The 22,211-nt window shown below is 31.6% G+C and overlaps 1 protein-coding gene across 3 annotated transcripts; it reads right to left on the bottom strand.

Annotated features, from left to right (window-relative positions):
* Window positions 1-6,255: 6,255 nt before the first annotated feature.
* On the bottom strand, window positions 6,256-21,685 carry LOC123214595 (importin-9). 3 transcript variants are annotated; one of them, XM_044634464.1, is made up of 33 exons: window positions 21,333-21,685; window positions 20,904-20,965; window positions 20,625-20,717; window positions 19,870-20,041; window positions 18,768-18,883; window positions 17,973-18,059; window positions 17,753-17,869; window positions 17,581-17,644; window positions 17,366-17,505; window positions 16,652-16,699; window positions 16,494-16,562; window positions 15,312-15,387; window positions 14,089-14,219; window positions 13,183-13,242; window positions 13,023-13,092; window positions 12,876-12,940; window positions 12,742-12,803; window positions 12,537-12,660; window positions 12,404-12,461; window positions 12,153-12,262; window positions 11,380-11,457; window positions 11,221-11,283; window positions 10,992-11,087; window positions 10,782-10,891; window positions 10,043-10,232; window positions 8,722-8,836; window positions 8,400-8,512; window positions 8,225-8,302; window positions 7,719-7,784; window positions 7,503-7,634; window positions 6,861-6,917; window positions 6,701-6,781; window positions 6,256-6,544 (listed from the first exon to the last, which is right to left on the bottom strand). In XM_044634464.1, exons 1-33 carry the CDS (start codon window positions 21,454-21,456, stop codon window positions 6,494-6,496), a joined length of 3,078 nt encoding a protein of 1,025 aa, XP_044490399.1. In that variant the 5' UTR covers window positions 21,457-21,685; the 3' UTR covers window positions 6,256-6,493. The 3 variants fall into 3 exon arrangements, with proteins under 3 accessions (XP_044490399.1, XP_044490397.1, XP_044490398.1); XM_044634462.1 differs by having other exon boundaries at window positions 17,366-17,508; window positions 21,333-21,684; XM_044634463.1 differs by having other exon boundaries at window positions 7,503-7,631; window positions 17,366-17,508; window positions 21,333-21,683.
* Window positions 21,686-22,211: the final 526 nt, after the last annotated feature.

Consider the following 22,211-nt stretch of genomic DNA (forward strand, 5'->3'; position numbering starts at 1 on the left):
CGAAGGTGATGAAGAATGTGCAGTGTGTCTTTGCAAGATTGAACAAGGAGAAGAAATAGCAGAGTTGAGATGCGATCACCGCTTTCATAAAGTTTGCTTGGATCGATGGGTGGGATACGGCCGTCTTACCTGCCCACTTTGCCGTGATTCTCTGGCTTCTGTTCCGCCCATCATCCAGTTCGGAATGCAAACTCTGACTTTCAAGAAATTCAGCTCTGTGACTATCACTGAACGCGATTCATGGTGGTTAAGATAGAGGTCAATTTCAGTCAATTTCTACCTTCTTTCAATCACAATAATATCTTCCAGAAGTCATTTATACAACCATACATATATGTATATTCCTTTTCTTATGGGATTCTCTCAAGTCTTCTCAGACGGAACGGAATAGTTAAAGAATTCCATATAATCTTCTGAATTGTAACCAAATTTGGATAATATATCTACCGTCTTATTTATGAGGACTTATTTTGATAGAGCTTTTCCAGGTGCAAAGATTCTTAGATGTTCATTTACCATCATAATTTAGGATTATTGGATTATGATTTTGAATTATAAATATAAGAATAATTGATTATGCGTTAATAAAAATTTGTATATTTAGTGCATCTTATGACTGTTGAATTATGAATCCAATAATCCTTGTTTAGCAAGTAATCTAAACAATTAATTACCTGTGTTTAAATGTCCAATATACCTGATACTTTACCTCTTAGATTAGAAATATAAAAAAATATCACATTCGATAGTTCAATAATTTAAAAAAAAAAAAGAAGTTCTTATTAGTATTTGGATTATGACTTAAACAATTTAAAGATAGTAGTATAATTCTCATTAGATTATTTAACATAATATAAAAAAATTATGCGTACATATTTTTTATATATAATTTGGATACATAAATGATATATCATTATATGATTGAATGATTTTAAATTAAAGATAAAATAATACTTAATTACATAATATCACATTATTTGTATATAAAAAATATATAAATATAACATTGTTCAATATAATAATACAATAATTTAGATTAAAATTCTTTTATAAACTCCTTGAGAAATCTCTTGTGATAATCTCACACACACGTGTGCATATACACACACATATACGTGCATGCGCACACACGTGCACACACATGCACATGCATGTATACACAAACACAAATATAGAAAAATTATTAGAGTAGTTTTAAGTATAATAATAATAATAATAATATAATAATAATATGTTATTATTATTTATAATTAATTCTATATTTATTATTTATATACAAAAATTATTATTAATGCTCTTAGTTTGATATTATAAGTTTTTTTTTTTTCACATTTTACATTACACTATAATATATTATATTCCTCTCCATTTTTTGATTAAGCAAATTTACCTTCTTCTTTTTTTCTTTTGTTTTTTTCTCATGGCATGCTTATGGGTGGCAAACTGTTATCGAAATAAATGAAACTGAAGAGACATGCATATAGAAGTCAACATCCTTTACTTCTCATAATTATGTCACTACATTCACGTTAAACACGATAAATTTTTTCCAAAAAGGGGTCCACGTGCGGCGTCTTGCTCTTCTCACGTGATACACAGAAATACGGTAAATCAAAGTCTAAGGCTTCAATTTCTTGGCTAGGCCCTCTCTCTCTCACGTCAGTGGATGCTCATTGTTTTACGTGGAGCAGCTTTCGGCCCTACGTTACCTGTCCCAGTCAAAAATGTGTGGCTCTCCGCATTCCTCGTCACTGCAGCAGCCGGTCCTTTTCATTCACTTCTCAGGATTCTCAGCACTACTTGAATTCCCGCTCAACCTTACAAATGTCAATACTTCATTTGCTTTTGTTATATCACACCAAGGGTATAATCAGTAAGTCTAAAACAAACAAGAACACATTAATTTTTATGAGGTCAAAAGACTTATCGTCGTTGAATATAAAAAAGTTAAAAACTCTAAGAAAAATACTATTTTTAAAAATAAAAAAATTAAATCAAAATTAAATTTATTTTTAATATTAAATATAAAATAATAATTTTATTATCAAAACTAATAGATTTAACTACTTATAATTATAAATAAAATTTTAAAAATTAAAAAAAAAACTTGATAAAATAACATACTTTGAATAAAAATAAATCTTTTAATTTTTTATTATAAATAATATTATATATATTCTATTTATTTTAAATATATAAATATATATACATTTATATATATTATTATATGAATAAATATTATTTTATTTTAAATTTAAATTTAATTAATCATGTAATAACAAATATAACTATATATATATATTTAAATATTTAAAACAAATACATATAATTATATTATTTTTATGATTAGGGGTTTAATCACTCGAGTTGCATGCCCAATTCACCGAACAAACCACCATAGAGACTATAACCCTTTCATTAATGAGAAGGAATGCTCAAAGCCGCCTGCAAGTTACAATATGTTGACCCAAAATCAACGTCCTAGACTTTTAACCAAGGAGCCTTACTCTTCTCAAACTGGCTAAATCCAGATTTAATACAGGATTAATCAAGACCCAACACAAGCCAATAATTAGGGAAGTTATTAATTTTGGCCAAATTACCCATACATTAAGTAAAAATACCCAATTTCCCTATTCAAAAGTAAAAATACCCAATTTTCCTATTTCTAAGCAAAAATGCCCTAAACTTTTTTAAAATACGAATATTACCCTTCACCACATCTATATAAACCCTCTATCTCACTCTTATTACACATTTCATCTCACTCAAACATTCATTCTCACTCTCATTTTTACTCAATATCAATTAATACGGATTCATTCAGATGAAAAAAGTTCGTATTTCTGAATTTGAATCGAAAAAAGGCTATTCATAGAAAAAAAATATTTATACGAATCTTAACTTAAAAACTTAATTTTATTTGTTAAATCCAATTTATATGTCATGCAAAAGGGGTACTTGAATATTAGATAATAATATAGGGGTTAAATGCAATGTTAGATAAATATATGGGTATTTTGATATTATACAATATATAAAGAATTTAAATAACATGTTAAGAATAGATAGATATATTTTGATACAAGACAACATACAAGGGTGTTAAATTAGTGTTAGATAATTATGGGGGGTCAAATGAAATGTTATAAAAATATGAGGGATATTTTGATATTAAACATTGTAAAAGCATTATAAATGAAATTTTAGGAATAGATATATGTATTTTGATATGAGACAACATACAAGGGTGGTAAATGCAATGTTAGGTAATTATAGGGGGCAAAAAAATAATATTAAAAAATATAAGGACTATTTTGAAATTACATAATACATGAAATATTTAAATAATAGGTTAAGAATAGATAGATGTTTTTTGATACAAGAGATCATAATATGGTGTTAAATGAAAGGTTAGATAATTATAGAGGGTTAAATGAAATGTTAAGAAAAACATGGGGGTATTTTGATATTTCATAATATATGAAGGATTTAGAAACATGTTAAGAATGAATAGATGTATTTTAATAATAAGAAACATACGAGAGTATTAAATAAATTATTAGATAAGTATGAGGGGTTAAATGAAATATTAAAAAATATATGAGATATTTTGATATTAAACATAGTAAGCAAGCTTTAAATTAAGTGTTAAAAATAAATAGATAGATACATTTTGATACAAGATAATAGAAAATGCTGTTAAACAAATTATTAAATAATTATAGAGGGTTAAATGAAATATTAAAAAAATATAGAGGGTATTTTGATATTAAACATTGTAAAAACGTTTTAAATGGAATGTTAAGAACAAATATATGCATTTTGATACAAGATAACATTAAAAATATGAGGGTTTTTTGATGTAATAACTTTAGTGTGAATAATTTCTTCATTTCATATTTGTTGGAATGAGTTGTTTGAGTATTTCTTTATTTCATTTCATGTTTGATAGTAACATCACTCAAATCACATATCATTATTTCCGTGACAAGATTATTTAAAAAATGAAATTAAAAGGATATCCATAAATAATAATAGATAAAATACATTGTACACATACGCACATATAATAAATATATATATAAAAACATATGAAGAATGATAAATAAACAATGAGCTAACTAAATATGCACCCATGATCTATTCGATACAGTGGAAATACAACTACAATGCTAAATATCGACGTATGGAGGTAGATGACTCTCGGAAAAAATCGACATTCTGTGACAATGCCAAACACTCAAAAAAACATAACATAAACACGTCACAGTCACCGAAATGTCAACTGAAAATCTGAAAATATGAATCGATATATCTTGAAAGGACGAAAATTGAAAAAACAAAACTGAATTTCAAATTTTATACTTTGAAATACCATAAAATGTCAATAATCGAAAAATCGTTCGAAAATCTTCAAAATATGAGTCGATATATCCTAAAACGGTGAAATTTGAAAAAACAAAACTAAAATTTGAATTCTAAATATTGAAATACCCTAGAATGTCAACAATCAAAAAATTATTCGAAAATCTAGAAAGTACGAATCGATATATCCTAAAATGGTGAAATTTGAAAAAACGAAAATGAAATTCGAATTCTATATGTTGAAATACCCTAGAATGTTAACAATCAAAAAATCAATTGAAAATCTGAAAATACGAATCGATATATCCTGAAAGGACAAAAATCCAAAAAACGAAACTAAAATTTGAATTCTATACTTTGAAATACCATAAAATGTCAATAATCAAAAAATTGTTCGAAATTTTTCAAAATACGAGTCGATATATTCTAAAATGGTGAAATTAAAAAAAAAAAAACTGAAATTCGAATTCTAAACGTTGAAATACCCTAGAATGTTAACAATCAAAAAATCGTTCAAAAATCTGAAAAATATGAGTCAATATATCATAAAAGGGAGAAATTTGAAAAAACGAAAATCAAATTCAAATTCTACATGTTAAAATGCCATATAATGTGAACAATAAAAAAATTGTTAGAAAATTTGAAAAAAAGACTCGATTTATCCTAAAACGGCAAAAATAAAAAAAACGGAATTTAAATTCGAACTCTATCAGTTGAAATACGTAAGAATGTCACTAATCGAAAAATCATTCGAAAATCTGGAAAATACGAGTCGATATATCATAAAACAGTGAAATTCAGAAAAAAGAAACTGAAATTCAAAAATATGAATCGATATATCCTATAAACAAAAAAAACGAAATATTGAACTGAAATTAAGTTATTACATCGTAAAATATGTCCAAAAAACAAAAAAATTAAAAAACTGAATCTCAAATTCGAAAACTACATATTGAAAAACCCTAAAACATAAAAAACGGATAAAAAAATCGAAAAAAACACGTTGAGAAACCCTAGATATGAAAAACATCAATTTACCTCATGAGGAAATTTCTACTACCAACGATATTCACGACGTCAGCACACTGTCACATGGTAAATTTTAGAAACACCCACCGTGGACTAACTAGTCTCCACCAGCTTCCTAATGTTTTGAAAACGCTATTTAACCCTCTAACCCACGGTCAATCTCTCTTTACCGTAAGAGAATTCGTCCTGACCATGGGATTCCCACAGATGGACTGTCGATCACTTTGGACACATTTTTCAACCCAAAATTCATCGTTTCGACCTCCAATTTCAACAAAATCAAATCTACATAGACTATAACATAAAACCCCTCAACAAATTCAATAAAAACAACTAAGAATCAAAATATTTTAAACATTGTTCAAAATCGAAACCCTAAAATTTTAAACTGTAAAATCTCACTCAGATCTCAATAATATAAACAATAACTTGATTCAAATAAGATTAGAAAAGATATACTAACCTTCTTTATTATTTTTGGTGTTTGACCATGGGATAACCACGGAACGCAAATTTTTTTTTGAATTTACACAATGAAAAATGTGGAAAATTACTGTGGGAAAGAAGAAAATTTTCTTTGTTTATATATAGAGACAGTTTAGTCATTTCACAAAAGTTGGATATTTTTTTTTAATCTAATTGTTTTAAACAATTTCACTTAGACCCCCTTAATTTTGACCATTTATTTAATTTCCCCAATAATTATTACCCATTTAAAAATGTTATAAGACCAGTATCATAATTAGTTCCTCAAACTGAATTTTTAAATAAAAATAACAAGATCACGAACTTTACTTTCATATTGAATTGACCCTAAAATTAAAAGAAATGCACTCTACTTCTAAAGGGGGAAAAAAATGAACAATGAATCAGTGCATTTCTCATTTATAATTTTAAAAAAATTAGATTAGGAATGTCCAGTCCAGGTACAGAGAAAAAGTAACCTCAACTATACACTCATCTAGTGGCCTCTCCAACCTCATTAGAGAGCTCATACGTTGACAATATTTTGTTCTAAATATCAATGAACAATAAATAATCCACACTTACAAAAATCAACACCCACCATCCAAACATGATATGCTCGATCAAAACCTCAGCAGTTTATAACCATCTTAATAGCATTTTGCTGAGCAGGCATAAGACCCTTTATCACAAAAAAAAAATAAAAATAAATAAATAATAAATAAATAAAATGAGTATCGGAAGTCTTAAGTTTCAGTTCCATAATGCCAAAGAATATATTATAAAAATGGACTCCTCTCATGAATGATTTCATTATATGATTGAGATCAAACTGAACCTGGAAAAGATTATCAAACAGCTGTCTGTTGGTTTGAGAGAATTTCCTGAAGAAGTCACCAAGATAATTTGCCAAATTGATCTGTGATGGATGCCAAAAGTTAATAATATACAAACCACAAAATCTATCCTATTGATAGGTTTATAGGTCAAGAAGCTACCTCATTGAGAGGATCACTGGCACTCAGTGTGTCATCTTCATAGTCATCATCCTCATTCTAGAAATTCATGATCAGGAAATTTTGATTAGTGACATCAAAAAGAAAAGATATTGCAGGAGGTTAAGGCACTGTTCATTGTCTTCTTTTTATCCCCTTAAAATTGATTCCGTTCTTTAGGTATGAAAACAAGAAAAATGTATTTGGTAACTGATTTGGAAAACATTTTCAGGAATTAGGAAAATAATTTTCTAATTTCTAGAAATAAATGAACAAATGAATCTGAGTTGTTTTAACTGTTTCACTGATTTTATTTCTCAAAAGAAAAAATATTTTTGAGTTGTTTCATTTTCTTTTCAAAACTACGCAACTGCTTTAATCTGTCTTTTGAATTCATTATTATGAATATAAACAGGGTACTACAATAATTATACACACTAAAAGAAAAGAAATTATTTAAGTTCACTCTGGTTCATTTTAAAAATACTGTTTTAAAAAATGATAATGAATGTGTTCTCAGATCTTGAAATGTGAAATTCAATTTCTTCATTTTCGTTTTAATGAATTCAACTTTGCAATTCAATCTTGAACGACCTAAACTTCCAAAAAGAAGAAAAAAAGTAAAGCGGTTCTTTCTAACCGAACCTCATTATACACTTTAGCCATTGCTTCAAGATGTTCATAAGTAGGCCTGCCAAATGATGTAGCACCAGATGAATATAACAACTCCTTGCCAGATTCCACATCCCCCTCATGAACTTCCTCCCAGCTATCCTGCTATGACAATCGACCAACAGTTTACATACCGACCCAATAACTAAGATGAATGTGGCCCAAAACAAAAAACAATAGACAAGCTACCTCATCATCATCACCCAAAACTTGTTCTTGGATTTCAATCAATGCATCTGCCAGTAGAGCCAATATCTACAATACCCAGAAAAAGAAGAGGCAAAATATTCAAGATTTTTACCAATTCAGCTAAAAATGGCATTTAAAATCTCAAATTCTGAGACAGAAAAACTATTGGAGATGGATGAACTAGCTGGTGCAAAACACTTCAACTTACACAGAGTACAATGTGACACAGTGATCAGGGACGCAAATGTATCCTTACAGAACAATTAAGTTTTTCTAAAAGCACTAATAATATAATGATGCATTACATGAAAATAAATTTGGGATACAAATGAAAACAGTTAGTGCATAATACACACTTGTACGGTTTAAATGTGTATATATTTCATGAGCCAAGGGCATCACAAAAAGATCAGCTCTTGTATCATTACGGTATCACATCACAGCCTGTTTCTCAAATAAAGCTTGTCTGCCCAAAAGTACTTAGACAAGACATAGATCTCAAGTACCTTTGCAGGAAGTGGCACAACAGTCCACTGATCGGGAGCCAATTTAGCTTTTGAACGAGTGATTATTCCTGTGTCAGACTGAATAGAAAAAAATGAAGTTATTTAATAAGCAAGCACATAACCTAAGAAATAGTAACTACAAAGCAGTTCCAAGTCATGAAGGCACAAGGCAAACCTTGATCAAATGACCTTGGACATTAATTTTTGCCAATTCAGGATGCCTTGAGGATAGCAATAAGGCCAAAGCAGAGGTTGTGATTTTAATCGCATATGCGCCCAGAATCTCCTCTGCATCAAAGTAGCACATTGGAAGAAAGAAGTCAAGCTTACTTACACACAACTCCTACTAAAGCACTCAAGATATAATGAGCAGTTCTTGAAAGGAAAAGAAAATTTAAATGAAGCCTGAAAGATATGGTAGCAAGATTTTCCCACATCACTGTAAAAATGACATTATACTGATATAATGGAGCCCTGTGAGACAGAAGGATACTTACCATGCTGTTTAGTCCACTCTGACATTACATAAGCAAATGAATTATCATAGCCTTCAGCAGGGATAGAGATCAGCAAATTGATAAATTGTTCAACATTTGGAGAACTTACATGGGCCTGCAGAATAATCAACCACAAGAAGCAAAAATCAGTCCATGGAACACATTAGAGTGTTGACATCTTAATCACAACAGCTAAGAAGGGGGAAAATTGTATCAAATGGTGTTAGGGCATTTAGAAAAGAGACACCATATTAGTTCTATAGTTGTAGAAAAACATAAAGAGACAATTTTGTGTTTGTCCATTGAAATTTGATGAAGACTTTTAAATGTGTAACACTCCTAGGCAAATTTCACATCGACAAAGTATGAGAAAGATATTAAGGATGCATTTGCATTCCATATCTCTTAAAGATGATAAGAGATGAATGGTTAAACAGTCTGTGAAATACCAAGCTTTTAAAGCAAGTTTTGAGTTGTAAAGTCCAAAAGCAAAACTATGATAGATTGTATTTAAAGCAGATAATATCTTGATAGTAGTCAAGCTACTGAACCAAGATGTTACATATATCAGAGTCATTCTATGTGTTATCTTGAGTGATGGTGGTGCAAACCTCAACAAGGACGTTGAGTTCCATAAGGGGGATAAATGTAACACTCTAAACAAATCCACATCGACAAAGTATGAAAGAGATGTTAAGTATATATTTGTATCTTACATCTCTTAGAGATAATAATAAATGAATAGTTAAATAGTTTGTAAGCCCCAAGTTATCAAGATGCATATTGGGTTGCAAAACCCAAAAACAAAACTATGACGGACTATGCATTGAAAGTAGTCAATATTTTGATAGTGGGTTGGGCTATTAAACTAGAGATGTTACAAACGGTACAAGTCTAGACAAATTTCATATCTATAAAACACAGAAGAGATATTAGGTATAGATGTGTATCTCACATCTCCTTAAGATGATAGGAGATGAATGGTTAAATAGTTTGTAAACTCCTAAGTTGTCAAGACACATTTTGAGTTGTAAAATCTAAAAGCAAAACTGTGACGGACTGTATATTCAAAGTGGACTACATCTTGACAATGGATTGAGCTATTGGCTAAAGATGTAATAATTTATATCAATAGCTTTTAAAAATTTCTAACTTAAATGGCCAATAAGAGTAATTGTAATGAGCACAAAGAAATTTAAGAACATTCCGGCTGACAGCATTAATTAAAAACTAGCTTGCTCTCTGCATTCTAAGACATAATGCTAGACTTGAATAAGCTTCAAGTTAACAAAAAATGAGGTTGTAAAATTGATGACAATACCAGTCTAGCAAAAATAAGTAGCAATGAGTTTCTCAATCCTGCAATTTGAGCAGAACGCAAGCGTCTAACAAGAGCAGCAACTAGGTCCTGAATATGCTGCGCCATTTGTGATGGAAGATGCAAAATGAGTTGCAGTATATAGGTCCCAACAAATAGTGATCCAGAGCTTTCCATATCAGGGTCAAGTAGCCTACATTCAGATTGTTCAAAATTCAGCATTAAGAAATGAAAATCTACAAAATCCCTTCAAAGGTAAAGCAGGTTGACATGAGCCAAAATGAGGCAACATTAGGTTCTTGTCAATTATCAAAAGTCATTCTAAATGTAACTGAGTAATTACAACAACTTTGTTCATTTTTTATTCACTTGAAAGGTGAGTAGATTCATTTTTGGCCTTGCAAGTGAAAGGCTGTCAGAAGGGCCTTGTCCATCAGCTTCAGCTTGTGTTATTTTTTGTAATTTGCTTCATTTAAAATATGATTCCGGCAATAATCATGCAGCATCATATCTTTCATAACCAACATAACATCAATTACCCCAAAAAAATGATTAAGACAATGTAACAAAAGAGGTCAACACCAAGCAGACAAACACAAAATCAGTGGGACCAAGACAGAATACATGTATGCACTCCATTACAAACACCCATATGTGTTCAAACTTCAAATTAATTGAAGAATTCTCAGGTTTCAACAATTATAAAACACTCAAACAAAGAATGAATAAAAAGACATCTCACCTTGAAGCAGCATCGAGCAAACTTCTCATTGTAAATCCAGAATCACCACCCCAAGCAAGCACCTCTTGTCTTGCGCCAGATATAAAAGATGCCAAACATTCTGTTGCATTCTGGTGAATGTTGAGGAAACAAAAAGGTCATTTTCACACTTGTCACATGCAACTAGCACAAAGAAGTGAAGTATGGATCTTTCTTTCACAAAATCTTAACCTGCATTTCACTATGATCGTCACTTTGAAGGATTATCCGGATAACAGCATCAAAACAGACATCATATGCTGCTTTTATAACATCGGAAGGAGCATTCTGTACAATGCTATCACAAACTGTAATTAGCAAAATATGCCATACAATCATGACGCTGTTTAGTGTTTAAAAAAAGTGAAAATCCAAAAGAATAAGTCAAGATCAGATAACCACCATGAGGAGTATTACTTGCCTTTAATAGCATACTCAACAGATCCAATGATCCAGCTACTAATCCATCAGGCTGCTGTTGAGGCTATCGATTGACATTAAGATGCATTAGAAACAAATACCTTAAGCAGTAATTGAGAAACTGTAATACACTACTTAAAAGAATTCTTACTAGCCATACTTGATTTAATATTGGTCCAATATATGGCAAAATTCGGGAAGTGAGTGGATGAATACAGCCAGGAGAACACTTTATTGCCTGGGGAAGAATTAAAACAAAAAACCAAAGACTAGTACATTACAAGCTTTTTTTTCCCTAAAGACCAAACCGAGAAAATAGAATATCCAATATGGCAAAATAATTGAACTTAAAGTTAATATCTCATCAATAATCAAAAAAGACAAATGCAATAAAATAAACATCCAAGCCCAAATTTTCCTAAAATCTACTAATACTTTTAACTCTGTCCACAAAAAAAATGCTAAAAGTTTCCAAAAAAAATAAAAGAAAGAAAATTATTTAGGCTTTCATAGAGGCACTCTGAAATTGTGATATAGCACAAACAGTCAAAGATGCAGGGTTTTAGTCTTTTGCTTTCTTCTAATTCCCTCCCTTTACTTCTTCCAGTTCTTTTTCTATCTCTGTTCTCTTCACTTTTTCTCCAGTTCTTCACTAACGGATTAAGAATTTCAATTACTAGATCAGGCTCATTAATAGCCAAATCACTATGAAAAATATATAAGATACCTTCCCCTGTTGACAAAAGGAGTTCCAAGACACTTTTCAGATGAATTTACCGTAGCCAGAATTATGAGGCTGAGATTGTTCAAAGGATTCAATGTCACAAATATCACATGAAGACTCAATTAGTTGATGAATAGCAGCATTAAGCATGAAAACATACACAGAGATTTCAATAACTCAAGTTAACTATCAATGAGACAAGTAATTACCTCCAGAACCTCAATTACATCAATACTGATAAAAGGATCTGAAACATGCAAGGCCCACATATTTAGGATTACAGGAGAGAGAATAGGCTCCATTGATGCCATCAAGAAACCTACAATTCGGCCAGAACAATTCACAGATGCAGACAACAAGCAATAAAAGCTACAGAATAAAAACATATCAACATGACCGATATAATTGACCTCTCTTAAAAAATAATTCCTACTTAAAAAAAGTATATATGTAGACCCACCAGCCTTAATCACTGCTTGCAAAGTTTCAAGTATCAGGTGCAATGTTTCATCAGATGCCTGAAAAGAAGAATTAAGTAAAAATTACTAAGCTGAACTCCAGCTACACTATAGAATTTACTAGCCATACATTACCTGATGAAGAAGATCAGTAAGTGATGAAAATAAACCCATCATTTGAGGCTGAATGATTCCTTTATTTGCTTCAGGTAGGATCTGGGAAACTGCCTGGCAGGCGCCAACTTTCACAGGTGGGGGACTGTTAACCAAAGACTCCTACCATAAGAGTCATTCTATCTTTACAAGAAAAATATCAAAATAAGAGATAAGACACACATACACATCCATGCCAATTGTAGTGATAGCAGCATACAGGAAGTGATCAAGAACTCCAGGGCTAATCTGAATAACTGCATCAGTTAAAAGATTTCTGAAAATGGCATATCCTTAAGAAATTGGAAAATTGTAAATTACCAGAGAGGAGAACTTGGCAACTGATGCAAAAATGCGTGCATAAAGAAAGGGATATTGGTGCACCCCTGCACAACAAAAAGTTAACACTTAATTTAGGCCACTGTTTTAAAGATCTGAATACAACTAATATAAGAAAATTTGAATTACCACTTCCAATGTCTTCATTAATCATTTGCTCTAGAAGTTTCCCTAAGCTAACTCTGAGAAGTCCTGAAGCCTATATTGATAAAACATGTGAATGGGGTCAATTTTATTATAAGCAAAAAAACCATGTCACATAATAATAACTGAATCATAAGGCACAAACCTCTGCCTCAAGCAATTGCTCTGACAGAGAAGCCAAAGCATACAAAGTAGCTTCCCTCATCTGTGAAAAGTTACAATGCACAATTGCATTAACAGAGAAGACATAATCGATTAAGTCTCATTAGTAATCAGTTCAAAACTGATTGTTTATAGACCTTGTTAAGAAGTTAGCTTAAACTTTGGCCAACCTAATTGGACTGTGGAACAGAGGACTTCCTTTAGATGTTGTGCCTTGCTTTAGTGTTCTCAGATTTTAAAGTTGTTCATTTATTTATGGGCTCCTATATTTTACCCTTCCCTAGAATCCAAATTTAGTTGCAGGAATTGGTTCTTGGTGCCATTCCTCATTCGTAGATTGGAAGGGCTGAAGTAACTGTGCATGGAAAAATAAAAAGCCATTAATTTGCTACTTCTCTCCCAGATTTGATCGAATTATAAGCAAGTACATCAGATAATTTTTCAGATGTACTCTCATTTTTGTGCACCTTTGATGTAAGAAGAATATCATAGTTTTTAGGATTAACACATTCAAAGTTTATTTGGTTTGTCATTGTTTTAGAGTTAATTTCATATTTGATTTAGAATAAATTTCTATTTAATAAGCCTAGAATTATTATTGTTGACATACTTGGTATATAGGCAAAATCATCAGTTTTTCAACCTATGCACTATCTCTTCCTCTCTTTGTTCTTCTGTATTTCTCCCCTATCTTGTTCTCCCTTATATCATGCTTTATTCTCTAAATCTCTGATATCTTACTGATTTAAATACTATATATATCTTGTTTTTCCCACTGAAACTCTTATCAGTTTCTGCAGCAGCCCAAATGACAAAGGCCATGCCAGAGATCCTGGAGCATACCCTTCAAGATAAATTCTATATCAGAAACCAAAATTTTGATACTTACTCTCCACCAAACAACAGAACCAGCAGCTTTTTCTTGTTGTGACTCATTAAATCGTTTACTAGCTGCATCTATAATGGCATCAATTCCATCTCTACCACAAGAGGTCACCACCTCTTCTAGGAAAAGGGCACCTGTGAAAAGCATCACTAGTATGTTAAAAGAATGTGGCTAAATCTAAAAATATAAGAAAATCCCAACAAAAAATCCCCTGGATCAGTTAGAGAAATTGCTGAGCAGATTTTTGGTTGGCAGACAGAATGTCTAGGAAAACATTCTAGGCTTTATGTACGGAAGAGAAGAAGGAAGCTAGATTTTACTGTATGTTATGCATAGACACTAGAGGAGTTTATGAAGGGAATAAAGTGTGATTATTATGACCTTGCTAAAATATAGACATTGAGGTGGGAAGCAGCAGATAATGACTTTACTAAATTACCATGCAAGACAAATCATGTCTCTAGTTTGATCATGACACATGTAATATTGCAACCAACATTAAGGAGAGCTATAAAAGAGATATTTGTTGTGTGGTCTCCATACAGTCTCAGGGTTAGAGATTATTGAAATACTTAGCACCAGGCATAAGTGAAAATGTCTGCTTTTTCTAAGGAACTATATGCACAATGTCTGAATTTCTGTAAGGTGGCACTGCTGGGGTGAACATGGGCCTTGAAAAAAAAAATTACAATTGATAGCAAGTTAAAATATCAGCGACAGTATGGTTTTTCAAACAATAAGATTGTAGCATGAATTAAGCACTACAAAGAAATTGACAATGGAATGTCAGGAGAGAAGAGTCAGAAACCTAAACTATCATGTCCAATGATGAGTTTTAACTCATCCAGCTATTTCTCTCAATCCTGAAAAGACTCACTAGCAACCCAAACACCCAATGCAACACCCATAATATAACATAATAGCATGCTGTTACATGCACCACAATACTTTTCTGCTAACAAATCAATGGTATGGCACAATGAAAGCAAGTGCATGACATACCTTGAACTGCATGCCAATTATGGTTACTTTCCTGTATGAAGATGAAAAACAATTGCTTCTTGTTTGTAAGGATTTTAACACTGTATAGTGCCCACGATTTCAACATCTATCCTAAATCATATTCCACAATGACTAAATGAAGTTTAACATCAAATGATAAGTCAATTCACATTTTTTGGACTAATATAAGATAAGCAACTTGGAGACAGTGTGGGAGTACTTACCAGAAACACGACAGCTGTAAGTGGAATCATCCTCGTCAGCTACAAATTGGTTGGCATCCACTGACCATGTATGAACCTAGACAACAGTCATTTATGATTAATGAAAACCATAGAGTCCTAAAATCTTTTAAGAATTACTACTCTTCCCTAGTCAAGTAACAATTGATAAGCACAACAATGTTATTTAGTGAATTGTCTCATCAATCACATGATCGTGGTAGACTTGGGATTCAAGTTGGAAAAGTATATTACCCTAATCTTTTATAATAAGGCAAAATAATGGACTTCATTGGAAATTTCATTCTTTTTATACCTAAGCTCTTTTTCCTATTTATACTTTCTTATCTGAGTTGGAGTAGGATTTCTAGGGTAGATTTCTCCTTCCTATTTTATTGGGGTTTGACTACTGTCAATAAGAGCCTCTGTTTTTTTTTGAGATTAAGATTTGGTTGAGCGATAAAGCAAATTCTCCATGAATTTTCTCACCATTCTTCCTCTTCTTTTTAATTTCTACCAATAAATAGATTTACAAGTCAAGTTAAACTTAAACCAATAAATATCTTAAAGAGGGAGGTAATTAACTGGGGCAGAATGATAGCTTTACCAAACCAAAAAGCAATGAGAAAATACAAGAATGCGTGTGAGAGGGTAAAAGAACTCAATTAGTTGCAAATATTGAAAGAAGAATTTGAATTGGGTTTCGAGAAGGCCCTCAGCTATCACATGAATAAGAAGTGAATGCTAATGGATTAAATGGGTTAATTAATACTAAATCAAGGACGTGCAACAACTAACTTTAGGGGGAGAATCAGAAAGGTAGACTTGAGGATGAATCTGAGAACTGTTCAGAAACCCAAAAAAGGTCAGAATAGGTGTTTTAAGAACCACAGAAAGATATTAGAGAAACTGGACGATCAGTGGATGTAGTGGCTAAGGATGCAGCAGACTCATCAGCAGCTATGTCATAATTGTCAGCCTGGGTATCATGAGGGAATTGAAGATAAGAACAGAAGAAGAGCGTTCAGGTGATACACGGGCATGCATGCCATGTAGTTTGCATCAAACAGGATGAAGTCCGAGAGTTGTGACATATAACAAAATACATAAAATGCCACTTACCAAAAAAATCATATTTCATGACAATGAGAAAGCAAGGAAAAGCAGGGCAGAAATAAAATATACCTGTTGTTCTGTCATTTGCAGAAAAGCAATTGTGTGATATACCAATTCTCTGACATTGCTCGCAACAACCTAAAAAAAAGAATTTTATGAACAAAATTAAGTGGAAGAAACATAAAGCAATAAAAATAAGAAACAGGATAAAAGTTCTCTTAACTCACCTTTACCAGCTTTACACTGCCCACAATGGTTAAAAGACACTCAAACAGCTGAATGATCAACATACTTATGTTAGAAATAAAACAATTAATGGGCCAATATGACTTTAAAGGAACACATGAAAAAATAAAAAAAATTCCAATATGACATAAGCAAAACTTTCAAACCCAAGTCACAAATTTTAAACCTTTAGAAGCTGCACATCCACAGAAAATTGTAACCCAAAGAACTTGGCCTAGATTTTTGCCACGAATAGAAGATAAAGGAACTTTCTTATTTTACAAGTGCAAAATTGAGGTCAACCATTTATACAGTTGTCAACATTCACTAATCAGTTTGCCCCCAAGTTCTAGTTTGTAAAAATTTGAACCAGACGGCAACCTCCCATCCTCATATCTATCAAAATTAACAGCATAATGCAATTCAAAATGACCTACAAACAGACAGTTCACAACTTGTAAAAATATGTGAATTTCAAACAATCTTGCACCATGTAAGCCTACACAGGTAAGTGAGAGATGAAGCGGGTTGCCCCAGAGCGTTCTGGAGCTAACTTCATTTTTAACCATGCACAACATATATCCGACTGACGATCTAAAAAAGAATATTTAATTACATCACATGTCATCAACTGAAACAATCAAATCCTACACTTGAAGATCTGAAGTGAGGCAATAACGTTGTAATCACAAATGTTGAAGTTCTATCATTGTTACCTGGACAACAAAGGAATCAATGCTTTTCTCTGCACCATCAGAATCATATCTTCCAGCATAGGGGTTCTCTGTCCCTTCAATTGATGATCTCACGTACACGCTTAGAGATGACACAAATGTTTGCCACAATGGTCCCATGACTACTGCAAAAACAAGAAGTATGAGGGTTGAATCTAAATCTTTTGAATAAAGAGATCCAAAAAATATGAACTCACCCATAAATTCATTCTCAGTAAGGCTAGAGAAATTCTGAACAAACTGATTCAAGCACTTTAAAACCTAATGATAAAGATAACTTAAAATCAGTTATCAATGGCCCATTTTAAGTATAACGAAATGCTAAGAAACACAACTAAAAAGAAAATTGTTTGGAAGCATGAAACCAACCTCCATTTTGATGCCCCAGTCATCGGGATCTTCAGGTTGTACTGGATGTTCTAGGATACCAGAGAATTGATCCATCCATGGTTTAAGCATTGGTACCATCAATGCATGCATTTCTAACTAAACACAAAATTGTACAGATCCCTCAATTTATTATAGAGCTAGCGGTTTTCAACCACACTCCAAAACCACTGCCAATCAAAATTAGGAGACTAGAAAATACCTTATATACACCACTCATCACCCCCAGCATGGAGGTGCAAGAATAAACAATTGAAAGGGCTTTAGTACGCAAATATTTGTCATAAGTCTGAAAAAAATGTTCCACAATAAAATAAGAGCAAAATCACGAAATGACGAATGCTTGACAGTTAAATTTCACCAGCATGTAGAAAACAGAGAAAAGTTTAATATGTCCAACTGAAATATTTTTTATTTTTTATTTTATAGGTGATCTAAATGTTCAAATTCAAAAGATGTACAGAAATATGAAATGAGAGGAACCTTGATAGCAGAATTATTAAATACCACCTCAAAATCTTTCAGCTAAATGCATGCAACAAGATAGACATCTAATAAAGGATGCACAAAATAATCTCATCTTATGAATTCTTAGTCAAGAACAAAACCTTTTTTTTTTTTGGTAACAACAACAAAAGAATGCTCATAGAGAAACAGATTTGTAATCTGAAAACAAAACACAATAATAATTATTACTGAAAAAAAACCACCTACATTAATGCAGTGATGAGTGGCGTCTGCAGCCATTGACCTTTCACATGTATATTGAACAACTTTAAGCAATATAGTGCAGTTTTCCAATTAAAGACTAAGTAGTGCAGCATGCACACAGACAAACAGACCATATTACACACAATCTGCCAAGGTGCTTGTTTCAATTTTTTGGAATATCTATACCGAACAAAACATTATGAGATAAATAAATAAAAGGAGCTACTGCATAGACAGGCTTTACACCAGCGAAAAATAATAATAAAACTAAACAGCACAAACTAACCTGAGGAGATGATACAATTGTATGCAATGATGGGAACAAAATTGGTACCAGCTTTGGTACTATAGTATCGTCCAAGTCCCCAGAAAGGAAAGCCAAACACCTTAGAGCTCCATGCACTAGACAGATATTAGACCACCATATTAGTCGAACAAAGTTGAGCCCAAGAGCAATCATCATAAAACCAAGTAAAGTCCTAAAATCTTAGAATCGATTAATTTGCATCGATTATACCAAAAAACTTTCCTATTGAAAAAAAATGGTATCATAGTATAACACATTCTCCATGTAAATGCCAAGGTAAATTTTTCTTTTTAATAAACTATGTGCACAAATCGTGACATATTATCATATGATTGGGTGATTTTCAATTAGAGATAAAGTAACACCCAATTACATTGTGACATGTCATTGTTTCTGCTCATTGTGATACTCTTTCTTTTAATATTTAGAGAATTCAGAGAGTCACTAATTTCTAAGCATCACTTAACATAAGACCAATGGCATGCTCAAAGAAATAGAGACTGTCCATTCATTAACTAGCTTGAATTCATCTGTTGTTATTAAATATGCCTGTGCGAACTTCATAAAACAAGTGATGACTTTAAGCCATATGTGGCAAAATCATCTGAAAGTAATTAACCTATATGATTTGGTGATTGATAATCTAGACACGGCAGTGGACAAATAATTTTAGTACAACCAAAACTTTTTTGTAGTAATCTGATCTCATTGATGATTTGTTTGTACTGTCTGTCACAGAGAAAATTATAATGTGTATTCTGGTTCTTGAAATAAAATTGAGTGCTTTTTGGCATTCAACAGCAGAATTAGCCCACTTTGTTGCATATAGGGTGACTGACAAAACAGAAGATCGATGAATTTACCAATTTTTCCAATGTAGGATCTATCTAAAATAATATTACTTTATACAAAATTTACTATATCATTAGAAAGAGGCATTCCAAAAAAGCCACCTAATACATAAATTACCATGTCAAAGCCACTCACAGTATTAAGAAAAATTTTAGAATATTTGGCAATGAGGAGAGGATTGGAGAGTGAACCTAAGAAAGCCTAAAAATTGAACTTCCAAAAAACTCACCTCCATTCCTGTTAGTTTGATCAGTAATTAACTTCAGGAGGATTGGCAGCAAGTCTGGCCAATCCTCTGGCCAGTCATAAATTGCAATCGATGCAACAGCCATACTGATTGCAGTGCAGATTTTTCTATGAGAGTCATCCAATGACAATAAGAGAAGTCCGCGAATAACTTCCTGATAATGTCACCATGTCAGATTTTATGCATACAAACGGGTAAAATATGAAAAAACAAAGGCATTCACCAATTAAAATGTTTATGTAAAAAGTTTAACAACAAAAATTGAATTATAACTGTCAATAACAAGATATAACAACACGGCCAGATATAGAAAGAACCATATAGATAAAACAGTTAATTGGAAAACAAATGTAAAAATTCTGCCACAAACAAAATGGTATTTCCAGAAATACCTCCAGTGTGAATCGAAATCCTGACAAGAAAGTGTAAATGCACAAAATAGATTACCAAATAAATAAAATTACAGTCATTATCTCCCTAAGTATAATGTGATGATCTAAAAAATGTATAATTGCGTGCAAGTTTAAGAAACTACAAACTCTTAATCCATTTAATATGTAGATTATACTCCAATATTTGCAAGGCCATGTAGTAGAAACCAACATCAGAAAATACAATCGTAACGCATATTTCAATACTACAAATCTAATGAAAGAAAATAATATTATATTGCATTTTAAAGCATGAGACAGTATTAAAACAAACAAACGTTTCTGCTAAGAGTCTCATATACATACCTTTTCTTCACTTGAAACAACAGGATGTTCAAACGACTCATCATCCTCCTGCCAGTGTTTCTTAATGAAATGCTTTAAAAGTACAGCAGCTAGGTAAAGTTATGTTAAATCTTACAATATGCAATATGTTCTCAGCAAAATCTATTCAAGATTATTTACCACATTTTTTACCTGAAAATGATGCCTACTTTGTTCTTTTAATCATTTATAGAAATAATACAAATAAAAAATGTAGTATGTAGTTTGTGAGAGTTAAATTCAAAATATAAAAAAGGATATCTGGCGCAATCCGTATGAAAGCTCCCTGTTCGCAGCAACCTTAGATAATGCAGCTCCAAAACCTTCAAGAGAAGAACATCATAAGTCATAACCTATGAATTCAGAGACAGAATCCCCAGCTTTAAACAGAAGAGAAAGTCAAAAATGGAAGTAGACAAGTAACTACAAACTGATCAATGACTAAAATATGAAAAGCAACAATAGCAACTTTCTATTACTCTCATGTTTTCATCAAGTAAGAGATAGCAAGATTCTATGTTAGCACAGATACCTTGAAATTTTTTAAATATGATAGTAATGCTCAAAAAGTTTTCTCGTCTAGCTTATAACAAATGATGTTAATCAACATATACAGAGCTCAGTTGGTCCTGATCACGCTTTAAACAATCAATTATAATAAAATTAAGCACGGAGAGAAAAGAGAGATACCTGGTTGACGAGAGGCTTGATTAAGCGAAGCTTCGGCGAAGGAACGAACCTCTTGGTTAGGATCAAGAGTAGCAGACAAACATTTGACCAGCCATTGCTGATCTTGATCAACAGTCGTCGACATTGCCAATGAAAAACTAGGTCTGGATTTTCAGTTTCGTTAGTTTGTTATTGTTGGATTGAATTTGATTTCTTTTGTTTCCCGCTCTAAAGAGGCGAATTTGGCGGTGTAATGGTAAAGAGAGCAATATGCTTGGACTAGGTTAGGGGTTTATATAGACGATAGAGAGCGCTCAACATAGTGGCACAAATGAAAAAATTCCTCATGTTTTTTATTTTAGGGTTTTAATTGTAATATGATTTCCTTTCGGTCGGCCAAAGTTCAATTTTCGTGGGTTATTACAAATTTAAGTTGATTATAATTTTATTTTAAAAAAATAAATAAGTATATATTTTATATATGCTATTATATAATTAATTAATTTTAAATTAAAAATAAAATAATAATTAATTATTTAATGATATAGATAATTGTGTACATTAGATAAAACAATAATCACAGCATATATATATAGAAGTCGACCAATCTTAAAATTTTCCATTGGAGCGCTTCACTTTTATAAGAGCATTTTAGTTCCTTTTCTTGTCGTTATTATCTAATCATCTTCTTATTTTCTAAGTTTTGTATTTTGGAGTAAAATTATTGATTTATAAATCATAAATGATATCCTTGCAATTTAAAACTAATCATAATATTAATTTTAAAAAAACTCAAAAAATGTGACAGATCCTGAATAATTTAAGTAATGAAAAATGTACAAAATAATTCCAAAAAATTAGACAATAATTTCAGATATGGATGAAAGTTAATATTAGATT

Source organism: Mangifera indica, chromosome 4, assembly GCF_011075055.1.
Source record: "Mangifera indica cultivar Alphonso chromosome 4, CATAS_Mindica_2.1, whole genome shotgun sequence".
NCBI lineage: Eukaryota > Viridiplantae > Streptophyta > Magnoliopsida > Sapindales > Anacardiaceae > Mangifera > Mangifera indica.

What these genes read in the sequence shown, in the direction of transcription:
- LOC123214595 (XM_044634462.1), bottom strand. Translation starts at nt 21,456, where the DNA reads ATGTCGACGACTGTTGATCAAGATCAGCAATGGCTGGTCAAATGTTTG. An exon ending in GCAGTGTAAAGCTGGTAAAG is followed by an intron (nt 16,563 to 16,651) that starts GTGAGTTAAGAG and finishes TCTTTTTTTTAG; the next exon opens with GTTGTTGCGAGCAATGTCAG. An exon ending in TGTTGAGTATGCTATTAAAG is followed by an intron (nt 11,088 to 11,220) that starts GCAAGTAATACT and finishes AGCATTGTACAG; the next exon opens with AATGCTCCTTCCGATGTTAT.